Consider the following 20,205-nt stretch of genomic DNA (forward strand, 5'->3'; position numbering starts at 1 on the left):
CCTGACCTAGGCACGCGGATGTTGTAGGAGCTGCCCCAGTGGCCCCAGACCCCTGGTGCTCCCTGGGCCTCTATCTCAGGGGACTGGGCTGGGAGTGGTCCACTGGTGGAGCAGGCCTTGGACAGCCCATCTGCTCATGTGGACCTGATTTACCCAGAGCAGTTAACCACAGTCAATGACTGATGGATGGGTCGATTATTTAAATGGAGACCATTGAAGGAGCCAAGGACCTCAGCTCAGCTACACAGCTCACCCTCTGGGTGACTTTGACGACAACTCCTCTGAAGCTCGGTTTCCTCGTCTATAGAGCCAATACGCCTGTCTCCTGTGACAGTCATAAAATATTCACGAGATGGCTTGTGGAACTAAATGCATGGCATCCAGAAGGTTAAGGTCAAATGCAGTATCACTAAAGCCAGGCATTCCAGCCACCTCACCTCACCTCCGAGCCATCAGAGAGACTGTGTGGCCGGAAGCCCTGAAACTTTACCGGGGGTGGGGGGAGGGGGTCAGGCAGCGCCCTTTGCCACCCCACTTGTAGTCCTGTGTCGGGAGGGGAGAGATGAAGAGGCCGACCACAGGAGCCATCATTAGAACAAGAATCATGCAGCCAGCACAGCCGAGATGCACATAATTAGAAATTAGAAAAAGGTCAGATCACGTCATTATCAGCTCAATCAGCTGCCGAGTGCCACAGCCAGTTAATTTGGCATCTGTATTTTTTACAACCCCACACACGTAGCCCAACGGACTGTAACTCTTTATCCGGACAGATATACTGCGCAGCGGAGCAGGGACATAAAATGAGACCCCAAGCAAATGAGCTGAGGTAATTGAGAGATTTATTTTTTATATATATGTGTGTCAGAGCGGCTTTCCTTTGCCCTTGAATGTTGACTTTCACAGATGGGATTGTCAGGAGGACACTAGGATCCCCCGAACTCTGTCCCACGCTGGGCGCTCGGGTCCTGCCTCCTCCCCAGCTCCCCCCAGGCCCACCACGGGCACACGGGTCCTCCCCCTCCAGCTGGTCCCCTCCTCTCGTCCAAGCAAATCTCTGTGTCTACCTGCCCCGCTCCACGGTCTCTCAGACAAGTTCCCATGGGCACTGCTTACTAAGCTCTGCCAGAGCTGCTCAGAGACCAGAGAAGTTCCCAGAGTATAGGTTTCTGAGGGAACCTCCCTTCCCGGTTAGCCAGCTGCCCAAAAAGAAACTTAGAATCACAAAACGCTGGTGGGGAAACCACAAGCGTGGAAAGCAGCACACCCATTTTATAGATGGGGACACTGGAGTCTGGAGAAGGGCAGTGACTTGTCAGCATCCAGGTCTGCTGGCTCCTTGCACGCCATCACCCACCCCTCTGCTTCCGGGGGGGTAACAGAGGCCTCATTTATACAGAGTACCACCAGCATCTCTCCCTGTGGTGCCCATGCTCTCTGACCCTCTCCACCTCCCCATTTCAGTGCCATGCGGGTAGCTTTCCACCCACATGGTGGCTAAGCTGGAATGCTTCCCCGGGGATACCCTCACTCCAATTCCCACACCCACCCAGCGCTCACCAAGGCCTCTGGCACCTGGCCCTCGGATCCCCTGCTTGGGCCCAGCAGCCTCTGACTGGCAGTTGGTTCAGTCTGTAAAATTTGCAAGTTCCCCAAACCCCTTTGAAAGGTAAAAGCTTTTTGTTTTATAAAATCAGATTTACGGGCCCTCAGTGCAGGGCCGAGGTTTTATATATTATGCAAGATTTCAAACCGAAGCTGTAAAACGTACGGTTTCAGTTTCATGCATGGAATTTTTTTATGTGTAACTTTTTTAACACTTATGGGGCACGTTTTAATGAGACCCTGCTGTGGCTTAAGGGACAGATTATAGCTGCCTGACCGCAAAGCCAGCTCCAAAATGGGGCCCCCCAGGCCCCTGGGCCCACTCTGAAGAGGCAGGGCCAGAGGCTGTGAATCAGGAGGCCAGGCAGAGCCCTGGGCCCACCGAGACCGCGGGCGGCCCCCTTCAGAGAGCCATTCCCTTCAGCCTTCCGCCACACTCTCTTCGCCTCGATGGCAGCCGAAAAATCCCACAAGACACTAGAACAGGGAAAGGAAATAATAATCAAAGCCAGTAATAATTAACATTTATAGTGCACTTACTGGGTGCCAGGTGCCGTTCTGAACACTTCACCTGTATTATCTTATTTAATCCTCTTCTCAGACCCACAAGGCACAGATTATTATTATCCCCGTTTTAAGATGAGGAGATTGAGACACGAGGTGAAATCACCAGCTCAAGACCACGTAGCACATACGCGGGTCAAATACAGGCGTGGAGCCCGGGCCCACACTCAGCAGTGACGCAGCCCTAGAGCCAATCTTTTCTTAGTGCTTCCTCTGCACTTGTCTTTAGTTCTTTTCTGGCCAGATCTCATTTCGTCCTCAGTACAATTCTGAGGGGGTTGCTCTCGCTATCCTATTTTACACCTGAGGACACCGAAGTGCAGAGATCATGTGACTTGTCCAGAGCGTCCCAGTAAGTGGAGGACCCCAGACCTAGCCTCCAAAACCCGCTGTTCTCTAGCACCCAGCTCTGCTATTTAATTCTCACCATAGCCCTATGAGAGGGTTATCATTATACCCATTTTACAGAAGGGGGAATCCAAGACTGAGAACCCTATAGTCAGTAAGTTACAGAGCTGGGATTTGCACCAGGTGGGTGTAACTCCTGAAGCCCACCTCTCTCCCCTGAACCACAATGCTTCTCCAAACTCTGGGGACGTGGGAAGGGAAGTGCCACATCGTGACTTGAAAGCATTTGACTTGTCCTGCGTGGTGGCCTCCCTAAGCAGTCTTCAGGCTCTGGACTTCACCTTTCTTCCATGTCCCAGGCCTTGTTCCAGTGACCCCACCCTTCCAACTGCTCAGGCCAGGTCCGGCTGGTCTGGCCTGGTCTGGAAAAATTCCTGAATAGATTTTAGCTTTGGCTGCCCCTAGTGCCATGCAGGAAACGTCAGAGCACTTCAAGGAATGTGTGTTTCCCAATTTCTTCATCCGTAAATGAGGGAGAATAGTCCAGCTTCCCAAATTGCAGAAGAAGGAGAGGGTAAACGGAATCTGCCCTCCAGGGCAAAGCTACCTCCCTCCCTAATTGCTGCCTGGAATCTCGCTGGTTACCTAATCTCTGAGCCTTGATCTCCTCAGCTCTAGCAGAGTGATAACAATGCCTGTGTGTCCCCACGTTTCTGAGACTCAAATGAGGTAATGGAGAGAGAAGCATTTTGCAAATTGTAAGGTGCTACGTATATAAATGTTTTGAAAGGCGAGGACATTACTATCAAATGAAGAGGCCGCAATCCTACAAGAGAGGCCACTTTTCAGAAAAGTACTTGATGGTGGGGGGGAGGGGCGTGTTGGCATAAAGAATACACATATAACACACAGCTCCTGTGTGCCCAGGACATATGTGTACATGATCTTATTCAGTGTTCGCCACAACTCTACAGTGTAAGTATTACCTATCAGCTTACATTTTACAGATGAAGTTAAATGACTTGTCCAAAATACCCAGGCAGAAAATAGTAGATTCAGGATATCGTGCCATGCGACTTCCCAGAAAATGAGAGGCCCCGGTCCTGCAGGCTTTCCTGAGACTTGTGGGGCTCGTGCGCTGTGATATGAGACTGAAATGCAAGGGTTCATCTCGTTTTGCTTTTGTGAAGCCCTCTGCTCAGAAGAAGAGGGCTGTTTTTTTATTTTGAAAGAGAAGGGAGGGAGAGAAGCTGAAAGATGAAGCAAAACTGGGAGAAAAGGAATGAAGGATCCACTCATCACATTTGATGATCATATTAAATTAAATGGAATTGTTATTGCACTAGAAGATTTAGAATAACTTTTTACATGACACTGATCACTTAGGAAAAATAGTTTAATATGTCAGAGCTTTATTCTGATTTAGAGGCAAAAACCCAAAATTGCATAAAAATAAGATAGAGGGTGATTTACTAAACGTAAATATAGAAGAAAAACCTGAGGATGGTTATTCTTCCACTATCTGCAAATGGAACGGCAATAGAAAAGCCAACAGGATATTAGAAATCATTAAAAGAGCTTGCAAAAATTTATATGCATTTGGTTCCCTGTGGTTTATAAAGCACTTTCACATTATTATCTCTTTTAGCCGTTATCAAATCTTATGAGACAGGGATGAGGAAAACTGAGGCTCAGGGAAGTCGTGGAATTAGCCCAGTGTCACCCAGTTTGTAAACAGTAGGTCTGGACTCAAATCCAAGCCGTCTGATGGTAAATCCCACAGGCTTTGCGCCAGGCCAGGCAGCTGCCCCGCATTAATGGCACTGCCCATTTTTTCCTCTAATACTGAATAGGTCCTACATATTCATTGCCTTGGAATACCATTGTGATTTACTCTGTGTTCTTAAATCTTTAAACCAAGTCTATTACCTCATAAAAAAGTAATCCTTCACCTGTGCTTTATTAGACCAAAAGGTAGGTCCACTCTTGGCCACCGTGCACCAAATCTGATTTAAACACGTTGCATGCGTATTTCATTTGAGCAAAGCTATTTTGGGTAGATTTTACTTTTTATTTTGTTCTACTTAATTGTATTTTCCGATTCTTTTTACCTAATACGGATTTATTGGCTATAAATAGATAGGTGCACTTTTCTGTGTGTATGGATGTGTATGTGTGTGTATTCACGGAAAGATTTTAAAATGAATAAATAAAATGTTGATTGAAAATGACGGATAGTCCAGTAAAGGAAAGCTCAGAGAAAGAAGAAATGAAAGGAAGGAAGGAAGGGAGGGAAAAAGAAGAAAGGTTTAAGGAATTAGGATTATTTTGTCTGGGGAAGACAGAGCTAACTGGGCAACTTATTTAAGTCAAAGGTCTTGTCCAGTGTTTGACATATAATGAGACTCAATATTTGTTGAATGTATAACATTAAATTAAGGGAGCTTGTATTGATGGAAGCCCTGGATGTTCTTGGTGCCTACAGAAGGCTGAGTCAGCACTGTATATTAAGGCAGGAGAGATTGCAGTGAATGTTTGGAAGAGCTCAGCAGATTGAGAGAACATAGAGATGGTGTGAGGCGATAAGAGAGCCTCAGAAGAGAAGATGCAGCCATGTGTCCGGGAGGGTTTGGACCATCCGTTCACCTGGAGACTGGCCTAGATCATCTCACGTGGTCCCTTCCAGGACCATCAGAAGTCCCTGTAACGTTCAGAGAATCAGAAAACAGAAGGCACCTGACAGTCCAACCCCCTCTTTTTACACATGGGGAAACACGGTGAGGTACTCTGGTTCCTGCGGGCCAGGCCAGAGCAGCCGAATGCGGGAACATTGCCAGGGAGGGTTCTGGAAATCCTAAACTTTAGTTTCCCCAAGGCTGTTTGGTTTTCCTGGACGCCCATACTTCCTGTCACTAAGCCACTTTCTCCCTAAACCGTGCACCCTATCAACTGCCATTTTCTCTGTGTAAATCCTGGGACCCCTAGTTGCCGGTGAAGCAACACAGGCAACCTGGCTTCATGTCCCAGCTCTGTCACCTACCGACTGCGTGAGGTTAAGCAAGTAAACTTCTGCCTCTGGCCTTCATTGCCTTCAACTGTAAAATATGGGCAATAATGGTACCTACTTGCAGAGGTGGTTATGTGGAACAAATCAGGCATGTGACGGGTTTAACACAGTCCCTGAGACGTAGGAAGAATAAGAAATGTTGGGTGTTGTTATCCATCAAGCAGTCAATGAGTATTTATTAAACACCATATACTGTCAAGTAGAAAATTTGGGCAAGAGCAAATAATTTATTCAGTGCCCGACTCCATCTTTTGGTCCAAATAATCTGGACTGAAGTCACTCTTCTCCTCTTTGCCTGGGACGGCACAGTCTCCTTTAGTCTCAGCCCCAGAGACGGGGCATCCCCTGAGGACAAGACCCTGTGACTGAGCCCTGCTTGAAAACACACAATTGTTGGTTTCTGTCTTTGAGTGACACTTAGTATAATTCAGTACTCAGAGCCTTTAATTAGTCAAGCACAATCCCTACCCATCAGACAATCCAAATGCCAACCTGGGGGCTCCTCAGTTGCTCCCCACTTGAAATGCAGATGAAGCTCAGAGAGGGTGTGGCCCTGGCTCCTAGCCACGCAGCTCGACACACCTGATAGGATTCTCTGGGAGCGATGCCCATCCTTGTTTTCCTGGTCATCAAAATGCTGGCCAAAAGCTAGGAGGGTGGGATTTTCCTGGGCATCAAAATGCTGGCCAGAAGCTAAGAGGATGCCTATATATTGCTTATGTCAACATAAATGGTCTCCAAGGCGAGCCCTACTTTTTTTTTTTTTTTACTTTGTGTTTTGATAGAACTGTAGATTTGCATGCAGTTGTAAGAATTAATACAGAGAAGTCCTGATCCCCTTCTTGCATGACTAGAGTACAATTTGACAACCAGGAAATGACAATGGTATGATCCACCAACCTTATTCAGATTTCACCAGTTTTACATGCAGCCGTGTGTGTGTGTGTGTGTGTGTGTGTGTGTATGTGTGTTTACTTCTGTGCCATTTTATCATATGTGTAGATTCATGGAAACACTATGGTAGTCAAGATACAGGGCAGTTCCTCCCTCTCTCCCCCACCACATCCCTTGGCAACCACTAATCTGTTCTCCATCTCTAAAATTTAGTCATTTCAAGAATGTTATATAAATGGCATCATACAGTATGTAACCTTCTGAGACTGGCTTTTTCTTTTCGGCTCAGCATAATTCCCTTTAAATTCATCCAAGTAGTTGAGTGTATCAGTAGTTTGTTCCTTTCTATTGCCTAGTACTATTTCGTGATATGGATGTACCATAGTTTCTTTATCCATTCACCTGTTGACGTGTATTTTGGTTGTTTCCAGTTTTGGGCTATTAGAATAAGGTTGTTTGGAATATTCACATACCGGTTTTGGGTGAGCAGATGTTTTTATTTTTCTGGGATAAATGCCCAAGAGTGCAATTGCTGAGCTGGATGGTATATTCAGTTTCATAAGAAACTGTTCTGCTGTTTCTCAGAGTGGCTGGACCATTTTTCATACCCACCAGCAACATATGAGTGGTCCCGTTTCTAATCCCTTGCCAGCATTTGGTGTTACCTCTATTTTTAATGTTAACCATTCTGATAGGTGCGTAGTGATATCTCGTTGTGGTTTTAATTTGCATTTCCCTGATGGCTAATGACATTGAACATCTTTTCATGTGCTTATTTGCCATGTATATATACTCTTCAGTGAAATGTCTGATGTTGTCTTTTGCCCAAGTTCTAATTGGATTGCTTGTTATTTCACTGGCTAGTTTTGAGAGCTCTTTATATATTCTAGACATAAGTCCTTTGTCAGATATGTGGTTTGCAGATATTTTCTCCCAGTCTGTAGTTTATCTTTTCATCTTCTTCACAGGATCTTTTGAAGAGCAAACATTTTACATTTTGATGAGGTCCAATTCATCAAGTTTTCCTTTTCTGGGTCATGTTTTCGGTGTCAAGTCTAAGACCTCTTTGCCTAGCCCTAGGTCCTGATGATTTTCTCCTGGGGTTTTTTTTTTTTTTCTAAAAATTTTATAGTTATATGTCTTACATTTCAGTCTTTGATCCATTTGAGTTAATTTTTGTATAAGACGTTAGATTTAAATCAAGGTTCACTGTTTTGCTTGTGGATATCCAATTGCTCCAACACCTTTTTTGAAAAGCAATTTGGCCATATTTATCATGAGCCAAAAGTATGTCCATAGCTTTTTTTCTGTCACTTCTGGGGCCTTTTCCTAAGGAAATAATGCAGAAACACGAATAAGCTATAAGGTTGGAAGATAAGTCACTATAACATTTTTTAAATAAAATTTAAAAATTGGAATTAACCTAAATGCCCAACCATAAGGAATTGGCTAAGTGTGGCACACACATGGAATGATATGCAGCAATTTAAAATGTATTTACTCAATAACTTTCACCCATTCAACAAATATTTACTCAGTATCCACTTGCGTTAGTAACGAGGATAATGGGGTGAGCAAATTAGCCACCACCCCTCTCTTCTAGAAGCTTGCAGTCTAGAAGGGAGAATAGAGGAAACATTCCTGCCACTTAGAAAAATACATTCGGTAAACTAAGGGGAAAAACAGGAAGCAAAATTGTACATACAAGGTGATTGAAGCTATGTTGAAATACACGCATGCGAAAAAGAACAAAAAAATCGTCATTCTTTTTAGGGTGATTAGATCAAGGGCAGTCTTTTTCATCCTCTGTTTTCCATACCTTCCATAGCACCTTCTTTTTATAATAATAACAACGATAAAGGGAAAAGCCTCGATTGAGAAATAGCTTCTTGCCTTGAAAAGGTTAAGAACGTCCACTTGAAGAGGCGGCAGACACACGTACCAAAGGGTACGGAAAAGGCCACAGCAGACAGTTGGGTGTCCCAGCACCCAGCTAAGTCATGCTGGATGATGCAGTCAGTCAACATGTATTAATGGGGTGTCTGCTAGGTGACTGGCATCACATGAGGTACTCAGAATACGTGTTTAAGAATAGCCAGTCCCTGACCTCTTGGGGCTCTTGCAAAGAGCTCTGATCTCGGTCTTCCTCGTGCCTGTTCAAGGCCTCACACTTTGCAGCTCACGCCTTCCCTCAGACGCTCCTTTCCACAAAACTGTACAGTTGTCAGGGAGCGCGTAATGGTCCCCATTTGTCAGACAATGAGGCACAGAGAGCTTAAGCACTTGGCCAAGGCCACACAGACTGTGTGGCAGGCAGGGGGCTTGAGACCTGGCCTTCTAACCTCTAAGGACAGTGCTGTTCTCAGAATACCACGCCTGCCTCAAGAACAGCTGTGATAACAGTGAACTCAAAGCAAGGAAACAATCGGCAGCTACCCACAAGGAGAATTTAAATCCTGCGGGTGGAAAGCGTATGTCCCTAGGGCGAGCATGGGCTCCTCTCTGTCCGTGTGCTTGAGACTTGGGGTGGGGGGTGGTCAAGGCAGTGAGGGGACTGGGATCCAGACACCTGGGCTCACCTCTCCTCCCCCTCCACAGATGGTGAAGGCAATCCAGGTCCTCAGAATCCACCTGCTGGAGCTGGAGAAAGTCAATGAACTCTGCAAGGACTTTTGTAACCGTTACATCACCTGCCTCAAAACCAAGATGCACAGTGATAACCTGCTCAGGAATGACCTCGGGGGGCCCTACTCCCCCAACCAGCCCTCCATAAACCTTCACTCACAGGTAACACACAGGGCTGGGTCCTGTCTCCTAGCCAGGCTCCTAAGCGAGGTGTCAGAATGTCTGAAGGTCCCGTGGAGACCTAGGAAAATGGTTTAGACTCACTGTATCCTTTCACCATGAGGTGAAAGGATCCTCTGATCCACTCCTCCTGCTATTTTCAGCAGCTCAGTCCCTTTTTCACTCAGAGTTCAGCATGCCAGGGCATCAGTATTCCCTAGAAGATGATCAGATCTGAGATGGACAATGTCCAAAGTGATTCCTGGCTTCCTGGTCCAAGATATCCCAAAAAATGAGCACAGGAGTTAAGGAGATGGGGAGCTTTGCAGGAGGATGAGGCGGGGATGGAGCTGGGAGTGGACCCAGACATCCCAGCCTCACAGGCTTCTCAAGGGGGCTGTGGCTTGATGAGCTCTCTGTGTTTTGGGAAGGAGAAGGTGGGGAAAGTGGGCCTTCCCTGAATCCTGCCCACCTAATAGGAGACAACAGCTTCCCACAGCTTTTCCCGGATCATTCTCTAGTTGCTCACCCTGCCTTGGCACATCTGTCTCCCTGTGGTCCAGGGCCACTGTGTAAGTCACCTAAAGTCACCCCTCACAAGATTCACCTGCCACCTTCATCCTGGGAACTGGGAACTGTGGAAATGGCAGAGAATGGGCTCTCTCTCCAGGACAGAATATTTTCCCCAAGCCTATAAGCTAAGAAAGCTTCCTGGTGATACCTTCCCAACTCACTGGTGTCTATGCAAGCCCTAGACTGGCCACTTTCTTCTTCTCCCACTGAGCTCTTGAGTCCAGGACAGACACATGGAGGGTCCCCCAGGAGGTTTGCACTAGCCTCTGCCCACGAGACAATCAGGCTTGGGGATACCGGTAAACCTTCTAAGAATGCTTGGTGAGAGGTGCTGGAAAGAATGCCAAAGAAAGGTGGTGCCATTTTTATCCTTAAGTTTTAAGGATCGATACGTATAGTCTATCCCTCTAGGTTGGTGGAGGCAGGGGAAAGGACGTGGTGACCCCTAGAAGGCCAGCCATGCCTTGTACATTTTGATGGCAGGAAGAACCCGGTCCCCCTGCATCGGCAGGCGGACGCGCAACCACTGCGCCACCAGGGAAGCCCTATCCTTAAGTTTTAAGGATCGATACGTATAGTCTATCCCTCTAGGTTGGTGGAGGCAGGGGAAAGGACGTGGTGACCCCTAGAAGGCCAGCCATGCCTTGTACATTTTGATAGCAGGAATCACATCAAACCCACCCCAGTGGGGTCTCTGAGGGACTCGATAGTGAGTACTGTATGGGACACGAGGCCGGAAGTTTATTTCCTCTTCCCATTGCTTGAAATCACCAAATCACTTTATTACAGATCTAAACTCAGCCGCCCAGGCTTCTGCTTGCTAATATTCTCTTGAAATAGACTCATTCCTTCAGAGTCTTATTGTACTTTCCCTTATGATCAAAATTAGCAAGAAACTTGCATAAAAGAGGACAATAATTGCTCAATGAGCATCTCGTTTGTAATTTATTAGTTTCTATTATTGTGGGTTACCATGGCGATGCTGCGCAGCCCTGGTGATGGGAGAGATGCAAGATAGGAGCCAAGGAGGCTGTGAGGCCTCACCAAATGGAGATGCACATTTTTATCAGTAATTTTCATGAAAATAATAAGTGAGGAGTTAATGAGATGGAAAGCCATCCTGTGGCTATTGTGAATTTGTTTTAAGTGTTGATCTAATTAGAATGCATCGGTCAGGAAAAGTAATGAGGATTTAGTGCCTCACAGAGATGTGAGGATCATATCAGAAAATTAGCACAAGTCTTTGGAAATAATCAGGTCCTTGGAGAGGCACTGGGTTTCCCCTCCTGGGCCCTCCAACCCCAGCTCGAGCTCTGGCATCGGGGGTGTACCAGGGCAGTGGGAGAAGAAAGGAGGGCCAGGGGGCTTTGCAGCCACAGTGGCCCCCTCAGGCTTGGGGTCCCCGGGGCCGACAACTTCGTGTGCAGAAAGCAGGGTCACTGGAGACGCGGGTTAGCAGAGAAGGATAACGTGGGCTCTGGGTGAGCCAGGCCCCGAAGATGCTATCTGCAAAAATCAGTCCTCCTGGGGAATCCGTGCATTCAGTGCCTCTGAGCTTAGAGGAAAGAGGAAGGAACTTTGATTCCTATCACTGTAAGCATCACATCTGTGCCTGACAGTGAAGCTGGCCCTGGGGTGACCACTGCAGAAAGGCCTCTGATCTGCTTAGAAAGAGGAACTCAGACAATCAGACAAAAACAAAGACACCAAGAAAGAGAGGAGAAGACACTTAGCGAGGTGGTTCCATTTGCTGCTTCTCAGATTTGTCCCTTCATTTCCTGTCACTGGCCCCACCTACTTGTTCAGGCGTCAGTGGGTAATTACACACGAGCTGCTGTCATAGCTTCCTAACCTGCTCTTCTGTCTTCTCTGGCTACCTCGCAGCCTTCCTACACACACAGACACACACAGACACACACACACACACACACACACACACATTCACATATGCACACCTCTTAGCCTTCTGCTGCTATAGCTTTATCTTCTAAAGCTCTATTCAAGCCATTCTCCTGCTCGAAAACCCCAATTGCCCCCCAGAGTTGTCACATCCTTTCACTTGACATTTGATGCCCTCGTAGGTCACTATTTTTCCACGCCTGTGTGTTTGGGTGATGACCGCACACCTCTGCAGGACCAAACCCAGCCTCTTCCCCAAGGGCAATAATAAGGCTGCTCTCTCGTGGAGGCCTCCCTGACACCCCACCCCAAAGCATGGACTTTTCTTTCTCTCAACTAACTCCTGGGCACAGTGGGCCATTTACATGGTAAACATCCCATGTGACTTTACATTTTCCTCTCCTGGATAACAGACATTTTTTTGAGTAGAGACAATATTTTATATCTTATTATAACCCACACCTGACAGTAGCCACACAGGGTCTGGTGAATGACAGGCAGCCAGTAAATATCTGTTGAAAGAAGTAATATGATGAGAAAGATAGAAATCAAGGGAGGCAAGAGGAAGGCAAAGGAGGAAAGGAGAAGTAGGGAGAAAGACAAAGGGAAAGAAAGACAAATATCAATGGTCACGTTTGAGAGGGAGGTACGGAGAGGCTGAAGAACTAGAGGAAAAGAACAACAAAGACAAAGAGACACAGACCGAGGAAGAGGAGACAGGCAGAGGCAGACAGGAGTTGGAAAGAGAGATGGCGGCAGTAGTGGGGGGAGGGGGGGGGTGGGGGGTCAGTGCAGCGTCCCAGGTGTGTGTCGGGGAGGAGGTGAGCAGGATGTGCCCTGTGCTGCCCCGTCCACATCCCCGGGTCAGGCTCCCATCTCTGCCTTGCCAAGGTGGGCGTGGGCTGGCCTGGGCCTTCCCAGGAAGGAGAGACCCTCGGGGCCAAGAAACTCAGTGCAGGAGGCAGGCCTGCCCGGGGTCCGGGCGTGGGAGCCAGCTCGGCAGAGGAGAGAGGAGGAGCGTGTGTGTGTGTGTGCGTGCGCGCGCGTGTGTGTGTGTGTGTGTGTGTGTCTGTGCACACATTCGTCATGGTTCGACCTTAATCCCCCCAGCCTGAAATAGCCGCGCAGAGCGCCAGCCTGGCCTGGGGAGGGGTGTCTCCCCTCTGGAACATGATCCTCAGGATCAACATTCCAGCCGCCTGCCAGCTTTGTTGCAAACTGCTGGCTCATGGTTTTGCCTGTGTGCTAATCATTCAGCCTTGTGTTGCAGAGTGGGAGATGTTCTTTTATTCAAATTGGCCCCCCTCTCTCAGATGCCATACTGTGTCCCCATCCAGCTCTGTGAGGTCCGGGCATACTCTCCGCTTGGCCTTCCGTTTCTATGTGTGAGCTTTCTCCTAGGGGGTGGAAGGGGGTTTGGAGCAGGGTTGACTGCTTTCAGCAAGCAGGAAAGCTAAACCGGGGTTTCCAAGGACTTGGGCCACAGCCTGTCCTTTCCCCCTCTGGAGGAGGCCACCCTGCCCTGCCTGCACCTAATGACACCCAGGATTCTTACCCGGCAGAACCCAGGCGTCCTGTGGGGGCAGATCCTCAGTGAAGAAGCCCTTCCTTGATGGCACCAAATAAACCATTCCACTGGAGAGACCCTCATGCCCGCCCCCCTCAAGCGTTAGCTTGACCTGAAATCCATCCCTCTTTCCCCGTGGAGATTAAACCTCAGCTCTGTTCCAGTGCAAATCAGGCGGAGCCACAGTTCTCATTCATTTGCCGAGCATTTAGGGGAAGCTTATCGTATGCACCGTGCTAGGTCCTGAGAGAACACAGGGAATTGTCCATGATGAGTGCCCGATCTCAGTGGGAGGGAGCTTGAGTCACACCCAAGGATCTAGGTAAATTATGTGAGCACAGAGTGCTCGGGGGCAAGGGGACCCTGAGGAAGGGCAGGAAGGCAGCCGCTGGAAGTGGTCTGGATTGAGCAAAGCATGTGTATGGCCTGAGGTTGCCCAGTCACCACTCAGCATCCTTCTTCCTCCCCGGGGAAAGCCCAGGCCCCAGCCTGCACGCCCTCATGGCCAGGGTCTGTTCCTGCCCAGAGACAGGATGAGCAAACCTCTGTAAGGATCAGATAGGCCAGCAGGAGGACTTTCAAATCCTATTGTGATTGGAGAAGCTGTAGATTCACTGGCCTTGGGAGGACTTCCTAGAGGAGGGGGCATTTCAGGCAAGCTTGGGGGAGTGGAGGGCGATTAGCAGACTACCTGGGAGCTCTCAGTGTGAATGTTCCCAGGGTAGAGAGAAGTCTGGAGAAGGTAAGGAACAGAGAGAGCCTTTCACAGTCCCTGCCGAGAAGGGGCCAGGGTATGGGGGGACCATCACTCACTCATGCCACGTGCATCTGTTCAAGCACCTACTGAGCTTGCTGGGTTCCAAGGGCATGAAAACCACTGCGACACAATCTCTAACTGCGAATGTAATGACGGAGTATCTTGCAGCCAAACTTGTGGGAGGTTATGCTTTGAGTCTGATCACCACAGCCAATTGCCAAAGACTTTAAAGGCAGTGGAGAATGTAGGCAATGGGGTAAGGATTGGAGATGCTTTGGAGACAAATGAACCGACTGTCCACCTCTTGAGCTGCTCAAGGAAGAACTAACTGGCAGAGAAAGGGGAGAACGTCCACGTTTATTGAGCTCCCTGGTCCCAAGCACTCTGTGTACCAGGTGCTCGACATAGATTATCTTGCTTATGCCTCACAACCAGCCTGCAAGGTGCACATTATTTTCTCCATTTTACACCCAAGGAAAGTGAAACTCAGAGCAGTTAAGTCGCTGGTTCAAGGTCACACGCCTAATAAGCAGCGGAGTCAGGGATGAGTCTATTTTCATTTACTAGATCCTTTTACCTTTTCTGTGACACGTAGGAAGGAGAACCAAGGGTCCTGGGCCCTGGGTGGGGAGGCATGACCCTACCTAGCTGTAGATCAGGGATTCAGAGACCAGCGAGTAAGAAACCAATTGCTGGGAAGCAAGAATTTGGCTTTGCTAATAGATTGAGAGTAGGGAAGGGAGAGGCCACAGAGTAAGCACGGTTCTGAGATTCCGGGCTCAGCCGACCAGATGTAACTCTGCAGCTGTGCTACTCTCCAGAAAAATAGGAAGGGCACTAATAAGTACATCCTCACCTGGGGAAGGGGAAACTTACCTATTGACCCACAGAATTTGCATTTTCAACATTAGCCAGAGGCCAAGGGGGTGGGAAGCCAGCACCTCAGCCCAGCCCCTGGAAGTTCTGCCCCGTGGCCGAGCTGGCGGTGGTGACCCACCCTGCAAGGTCACTGCTGAGATGAAAAGGGGACACCCCCAGACCCAAGTGACAGGAAGCTGAGTTCCGGCCTTCCTCCTTTATGGGCGTTAAGGCTGTCCATTCTGGGTTCCTAGCCCCCTGGCCTCCGCTCGGGGGCCAGGACCCCAAGAGGGCGACCCTGCCAGGCTCAGAAACCTGAGCGGCTCCCTCTTTCCGAGGGAGTGTTCCTTAAGAGCAGCAGCATTGCTGTCCCCTTGAGATGAAAGCTCCCAGCTGGAGTGGGACAGGAACAGGATTAGGTGGCTTGTTTACGTGTGATTGGCTTCCCCGGGTTTGGGAACCCAGCTTTTCCCAGCCTGAGACAGCACGCTGGCTCTGCCAGAACTGGAGGGGTGCGGCCAAGAACACGGCGTCTGGGGACAGCGGCAACGTCCCTGCCCCAAAAAGGCACACGCTCACCCCGTTCCAGGCTGAAGCCCACTCAGGCCACCCATCTACTGAGCATCTATCCTGCACCCAACGCTGTGCTAGGCAGTTTGGGGGAATTCAAAGAAAGACCCGTCTTTCCCTCAGAAACCCTGCAACCAAGCAGGGGGAGGTGACAGGTGCATGACAGAGAACCCTTGTGCTGCCTGCCCAGCATATCAGGCTGACAGGAAGCATTAAAGGAGTCAAGAGGATGGGCCGAGGGCTTGCCCGGCTGGGTCAAGACAAGCTCTCCAGCAGACCAGCTCCCCACCCCCAGTCTTGGCAAGTTAGCAACAAACCCGTCCTCCTGGGAGGCCTGGGAGGCTTTGGGGAGGATGGTCTGGGCTGGTGGATCAGCAGAGACCCCTAGTGGCCTGGGGGGGGGATGGCAGACAGCCGGGGCGCCCGCTTCCGCTGCCCCCCACTCCCTCCACCCACTCACAATACACCCCGGGGAATGGCTCTGGTTTTTCTAAAATCCCCAACTGGAAGGGCCTTCACAAGTTCATCCGGTTCACTCCCCGGTTTCACAGGCATCCTAGTACAATAAAAATTACAGCTATTTCAAAATAACTTAAAGGAAAACTTTTCTAATCAGTCCTTTCCTTCACTCCTTCATTTCTTCTTACCATCGTGGTTTCTTCCAGGAGTTTCTTCCTTGAGTGGAAATTAAGTCTTCCCACGCAGCATAAACCCTTTTGCTATTAACAGTGAAGAAAGAAAGATGGCTCGAGGGGCTGACACAGCTCCTCCTGGGCTGACATCAGACCATCGTGTCAGAGTTCACAGGCATTGTCAGTTCGTTTGTTCCCCGCCGTCTCCACCCTCCGCTTCCAAAAGTAATTGCGGAGCCTTTCACTTTTTCTTAGTAAGGGCTTCCTTCTGAACAAGTCATCTTTTTTTGTTCCAAAAATGAAATGTGGAGTAAAACTCACCCAGTGACCACTGTGGTTCAGAAAGAATGACTGATGGCCCCAGGAAGCGAGGGCCCGGAAGCTGGCCCAGGGGTGGCGTCCGGGAGCGCAAGCTCTCAGCCATCCTAAAGCTGCTCCTCTACCTCGCTCCGCCCCTCCCGAGAGGCTCTTGGCCTCTCTGGGTCTCTGGGGAACAGCACACAAGGAGCAGGAGTGGGACCGAGGTCTGTGGAGGCCAGCTCATTGATTTCCATCCGACTTCTTGGTCACCTGGTCCATGCCCTGAAAGACGTCACTGCTGGGGAACTCTAAGTTTTCAGCTTTTTGGCCCATTTCCTACTAGAAGTAAGAGACTGCATGCTCCCCAGCCCGATGGAACAGTTTCCAGAGGCTTGTGGACACCACTGTCATGCTCCTGATCATGGCAAAGAGTTCCTGGGCTGGATAACCAGCTTTCAGCCCCTGGCTCCTGGACAACTCAAGCAGGGATGTGAGTCTCCGGATGTTGAAATGTCACTGAAACTACCAAATGTGCTTCTAGCCTCTTCATGAGGCCAAGGAACCTGGCAGGAAACAGCTCTGTGTGGGTCTAGGCAGAGCACCATCTACCTGGTTTGGAGTCTGTTGAGACCCAGGAGGAAGCTGTCGAGAAGATAATAACACTGTGTGCTTAGCCAACATCTTCTCCCCAGGGGGCTCCCACTGCAGCTATAGTAGATCCTTCCTCAGAAAAGACCGGTACACGGTCTCCAGAGACGCAGCCCCATTGTCTCCATAGAGACAAGGTTCTAGCGGGCTGGAGACTAAGGCGTGACCGGAAATAGTTGCAAAGTCAAGTCACTCGTCTCGGGACAGAGACCGCAGCTTCGACTTCTGGGGCTTGGCCTTGGGCCAGGAACACTGAAGGCAGGGAGGCGGGAACGGAGGGGCGTGTGTGCAAAGGCGTGACCACCATTGCTAGGCATGCAGCCCCGGATGAACCTCTGCTGTTGCTAAGTAAGGAACCCACGAGGCCCTACGTGTCTAGGACAGGTTTTAAACCCCGGTTGTGCCATTCCCTAGTGGCGTGACTTTAGCCAAAGGAAGTGGGAAATGATTTATTGGGTGCCTAAATGTGCCAGACGCTGTGCTTACCTTGGAGCCTGGCTGTCTGACTCCAAAGCTCATCTCTCCATGGGAGCATCGGTGCTTCACTTGGAGCCAGAAGACCTGGGTTCGAGGCAGAGCCATGTGACTCACGGAGGTCACTTCCATTCTCTGGACCTCAATTCCTCTTCAGGCAAATAGAATAATCTCTCCTCTGCTGACCCCATAGGTAGTGGTGAGATTAAAATGAAATAGCACGGTGAAAGAATGCTCTCTGATATTCAACGTGTATGATAAATAGGTAGTTTTCAGACCCATCTGATCTTTGGGACCATGTGAGGGAGGTTTTTTAAAAAAACACAGATTGCTGATGGTCTAATTCAATGGTCCTAAGAATCTGTGTCTTAAAAAACACCCCAGTGGGGACTTCCCTGGTGGTCCAGTGGTAAAGAATCCGCTTTACAATGCAGGGGACACGGGTTCGATCCCTGGTCAGGGAACTAAGGTCCCACGTGCCTAAGGGCAACTAAGCCCGTACGCCATAAGTATTGAGCTCGCGCGCCTCAACTAGAGAGCCCACGTGCCACAAACTACAGAGCCCACACGCCCTGGAGCCCGCACTCCACAACTGGAGAGAGGCCACCACAGCGAAGAGCTCACGCGCTGCAACGAAAGATCCCGCGTGCCGCAACTAAGACCCGATGTAGCCAATGATAAATAAAAACAAAAGAAAACAAAACAAAAAAACACCCCAGTTCTCAGGCAGGTTTGTGAAACAGCTCATATTTATAGATGTAAGAGATGAATATCATTTCCCCAGACCTCAGGGATGCCAAGATTTTGCTTCCCTCTTTATCCCAGCTAAGATGGGGCCAGCCCAGGCCCTGCCCATGGTCTCTGTCCATGAATTTCTCCATCCCATTCCTTTACTAATGTAACTTGGCCTCTTAGCACTTCCCAGCAAAGACCCAGAGTAGGAGGAGAGGGTAGCAAAGAGAAGGGTCTGAGCCAATGCATAAATTGCCTTTAGTTACCCAAACTGGGGAAGCTGGCATGGAGGCTAGCCAAGCCACAAGTCTGAGGACCAGCCAGGGTTTGAATAAGCCGGTGAAGTATCCAGGTGATAGCTCACCCTTTTGCCTCTGGCTAGTAAAAATGTATTGGTTGAATCCCAAGGCATACATCTTATATTTATTTTCCTGGCTTTGCTTGTGTTTTTCTAACCTTGCTGGATATTTTTTCCGGGGGTGGGGTTGGGGGAGAAAGTCTGAGACAACTTTTTACATTTGAAATTCCTAAATATCCTTATTCAATGACGAGCACTGTGGCATGGGAGATTCCAAACCAGAGATTGTTGCAAAGTCACAGCCTTTAGTTTTAGGGTGAGTGGCATGGAATGGATCCCCCCCCCGCCATTCAATTTACCTTCCACGTTTGCCTCAGCCTGACGTCAGCTCAGTATTGCTTTACGCCCTGGGAGAGTGGTTGGCTGGGAGTTTGGGACGAGGGGAGCTCAAGTTTGGAGCAGACTCACAGCTGAAGAGTCAGGCTTTGAGGATTCTTGGGTGTTAGCACCAAGCCAGACACATCTTATAAGTGAGGAGACTGAAGCATGAGGTGCTAATTCCCAATCCACCTTCATTCCTTGGGTGCCCACGCTGTCTCTGTACTTCCAGGTTTGGGCTGTTTTTATCTGCTCACTTGCCTTCAACAGCTGTTGAACCATTGTGATTCCAGGAGCACCTTGCAGCCCAGTTCTCGGCACAGGGTGTGGGTCCAGTGTTTGTGGAGGAAGGAGGACAGTGTTCTAGCCCTGTTGCCGCTACCCAGCTGGGGGACCGTGGGCAAGTCGCTTGGATGTCTAAGCCTCAGTTCCTTATTTGTACCGCAGGGAGCTGAAATACTCAGATTGTAAAGGCCCTTCCAGTCTCTAGGCTTCTGCAGGTCAGACTCAGCATTACCCTGGAGCTGTACAAATGAGAAGGCCACGAGTTCTGCTCAAAGAATAAACCTCGCTGGTGGGGAGGCCCTCACCGATCCCAGAAAGGTCAAGTCGAGGCAGGAGCCGCTCCCTCCCTTCCCCAAGGTCACAGCCTCAGGGGTGTGGGAGCGAGGCCTCCTCCCAGGAGCCAGATGGGCGGCCCGGGCGTGGAGGAGGGGGAGCCAGACTCCTGCCCCGCTGCTGCTTATTTATAGCCCGTGCTCCTCCAGTCCTGGGCCGGACACTACAGGAGGGTAGAAAAGGCAGCTCGGAGGAGATGCCAAGGGGGCTTAAGCAGCTGAATCGAATGAGACGTGTAAGTCAGTACCGACTGCCTCTTTCTGTGAGAGGCTTGGCCGGCTTCCCGGGTGCCAGGGTCTGGGAGGTGACGCGCCCTGGCTGTGCCCTGGCCTTTGATGCTTCTCCTTTGTCTGTCGCTCCCTGTGTGCCATCACTGGCTCCAGGTTTCCTCCAAGTACACGTCTCTCCTCACTCCACACTCTAGACCTTCCTGCAGCCGAAGGCCCAAGCTCCTCCTGGCCCTAAAACCAAAGCTAGGAAGCCAGAGGCCTCCTTTTTTTTTTTTTTTTTTTTTTTTTTTTGTGGTATGCGGGCCTCCCTCTGTTGTGGCCTCTCCCGTTGCGGAGCACAGGCTCCGGACGCGCAGGCTCAGCGGCCATGGCTCACGGGCCCAGCCGCTCCGCGGCATGTGGGATCCTC

At 49.6% G+C, this 20,205-nt stretch overlaps 1 protein-coding gene across 1 annotated transcript in view; it reads left to right on the top strand.

Annotated features, from left to right (window-relative positions):
• Positions 1 to 9,076: 9,076 nt before the first annotated feature.
• PKNOX2 (PBX/knotted 1 homeobox 2) overlaps positions 9,077 to 20,205 on the top strand; it is a gene marked incomplete at its 5' end in the record, with an annotated part of 33,514 nt that continues 22,385 nt past the window's right edge. The window contains one exon of the mRNA XM_028486267.2: positions 9,077 to 9,265. Within this exon, the coding sequence (XP_028342068.1) occupies positions 9,077 to 9,265 (189 nt within the window). The remainder of the gene's footprint in view (positions 9,266 to 20,205) is intronic.

This window comes from Physeter macrocephalus, unplaced genomic scaffold (assembly GCF_002837175.3).
Source record: "Physeter macrocephalus isolate SW-GA unplaced genomic scaffold, ASM283717v5 random_770, whole genome shotgun sequence".
In the NCBI taxonomy this organism is placed as follows: Eukaryota; Metazoa; Chordata; class Mammalia; order Artiodactyla; family Physeteridae; genus Physeter; species Physeter macrocephalus.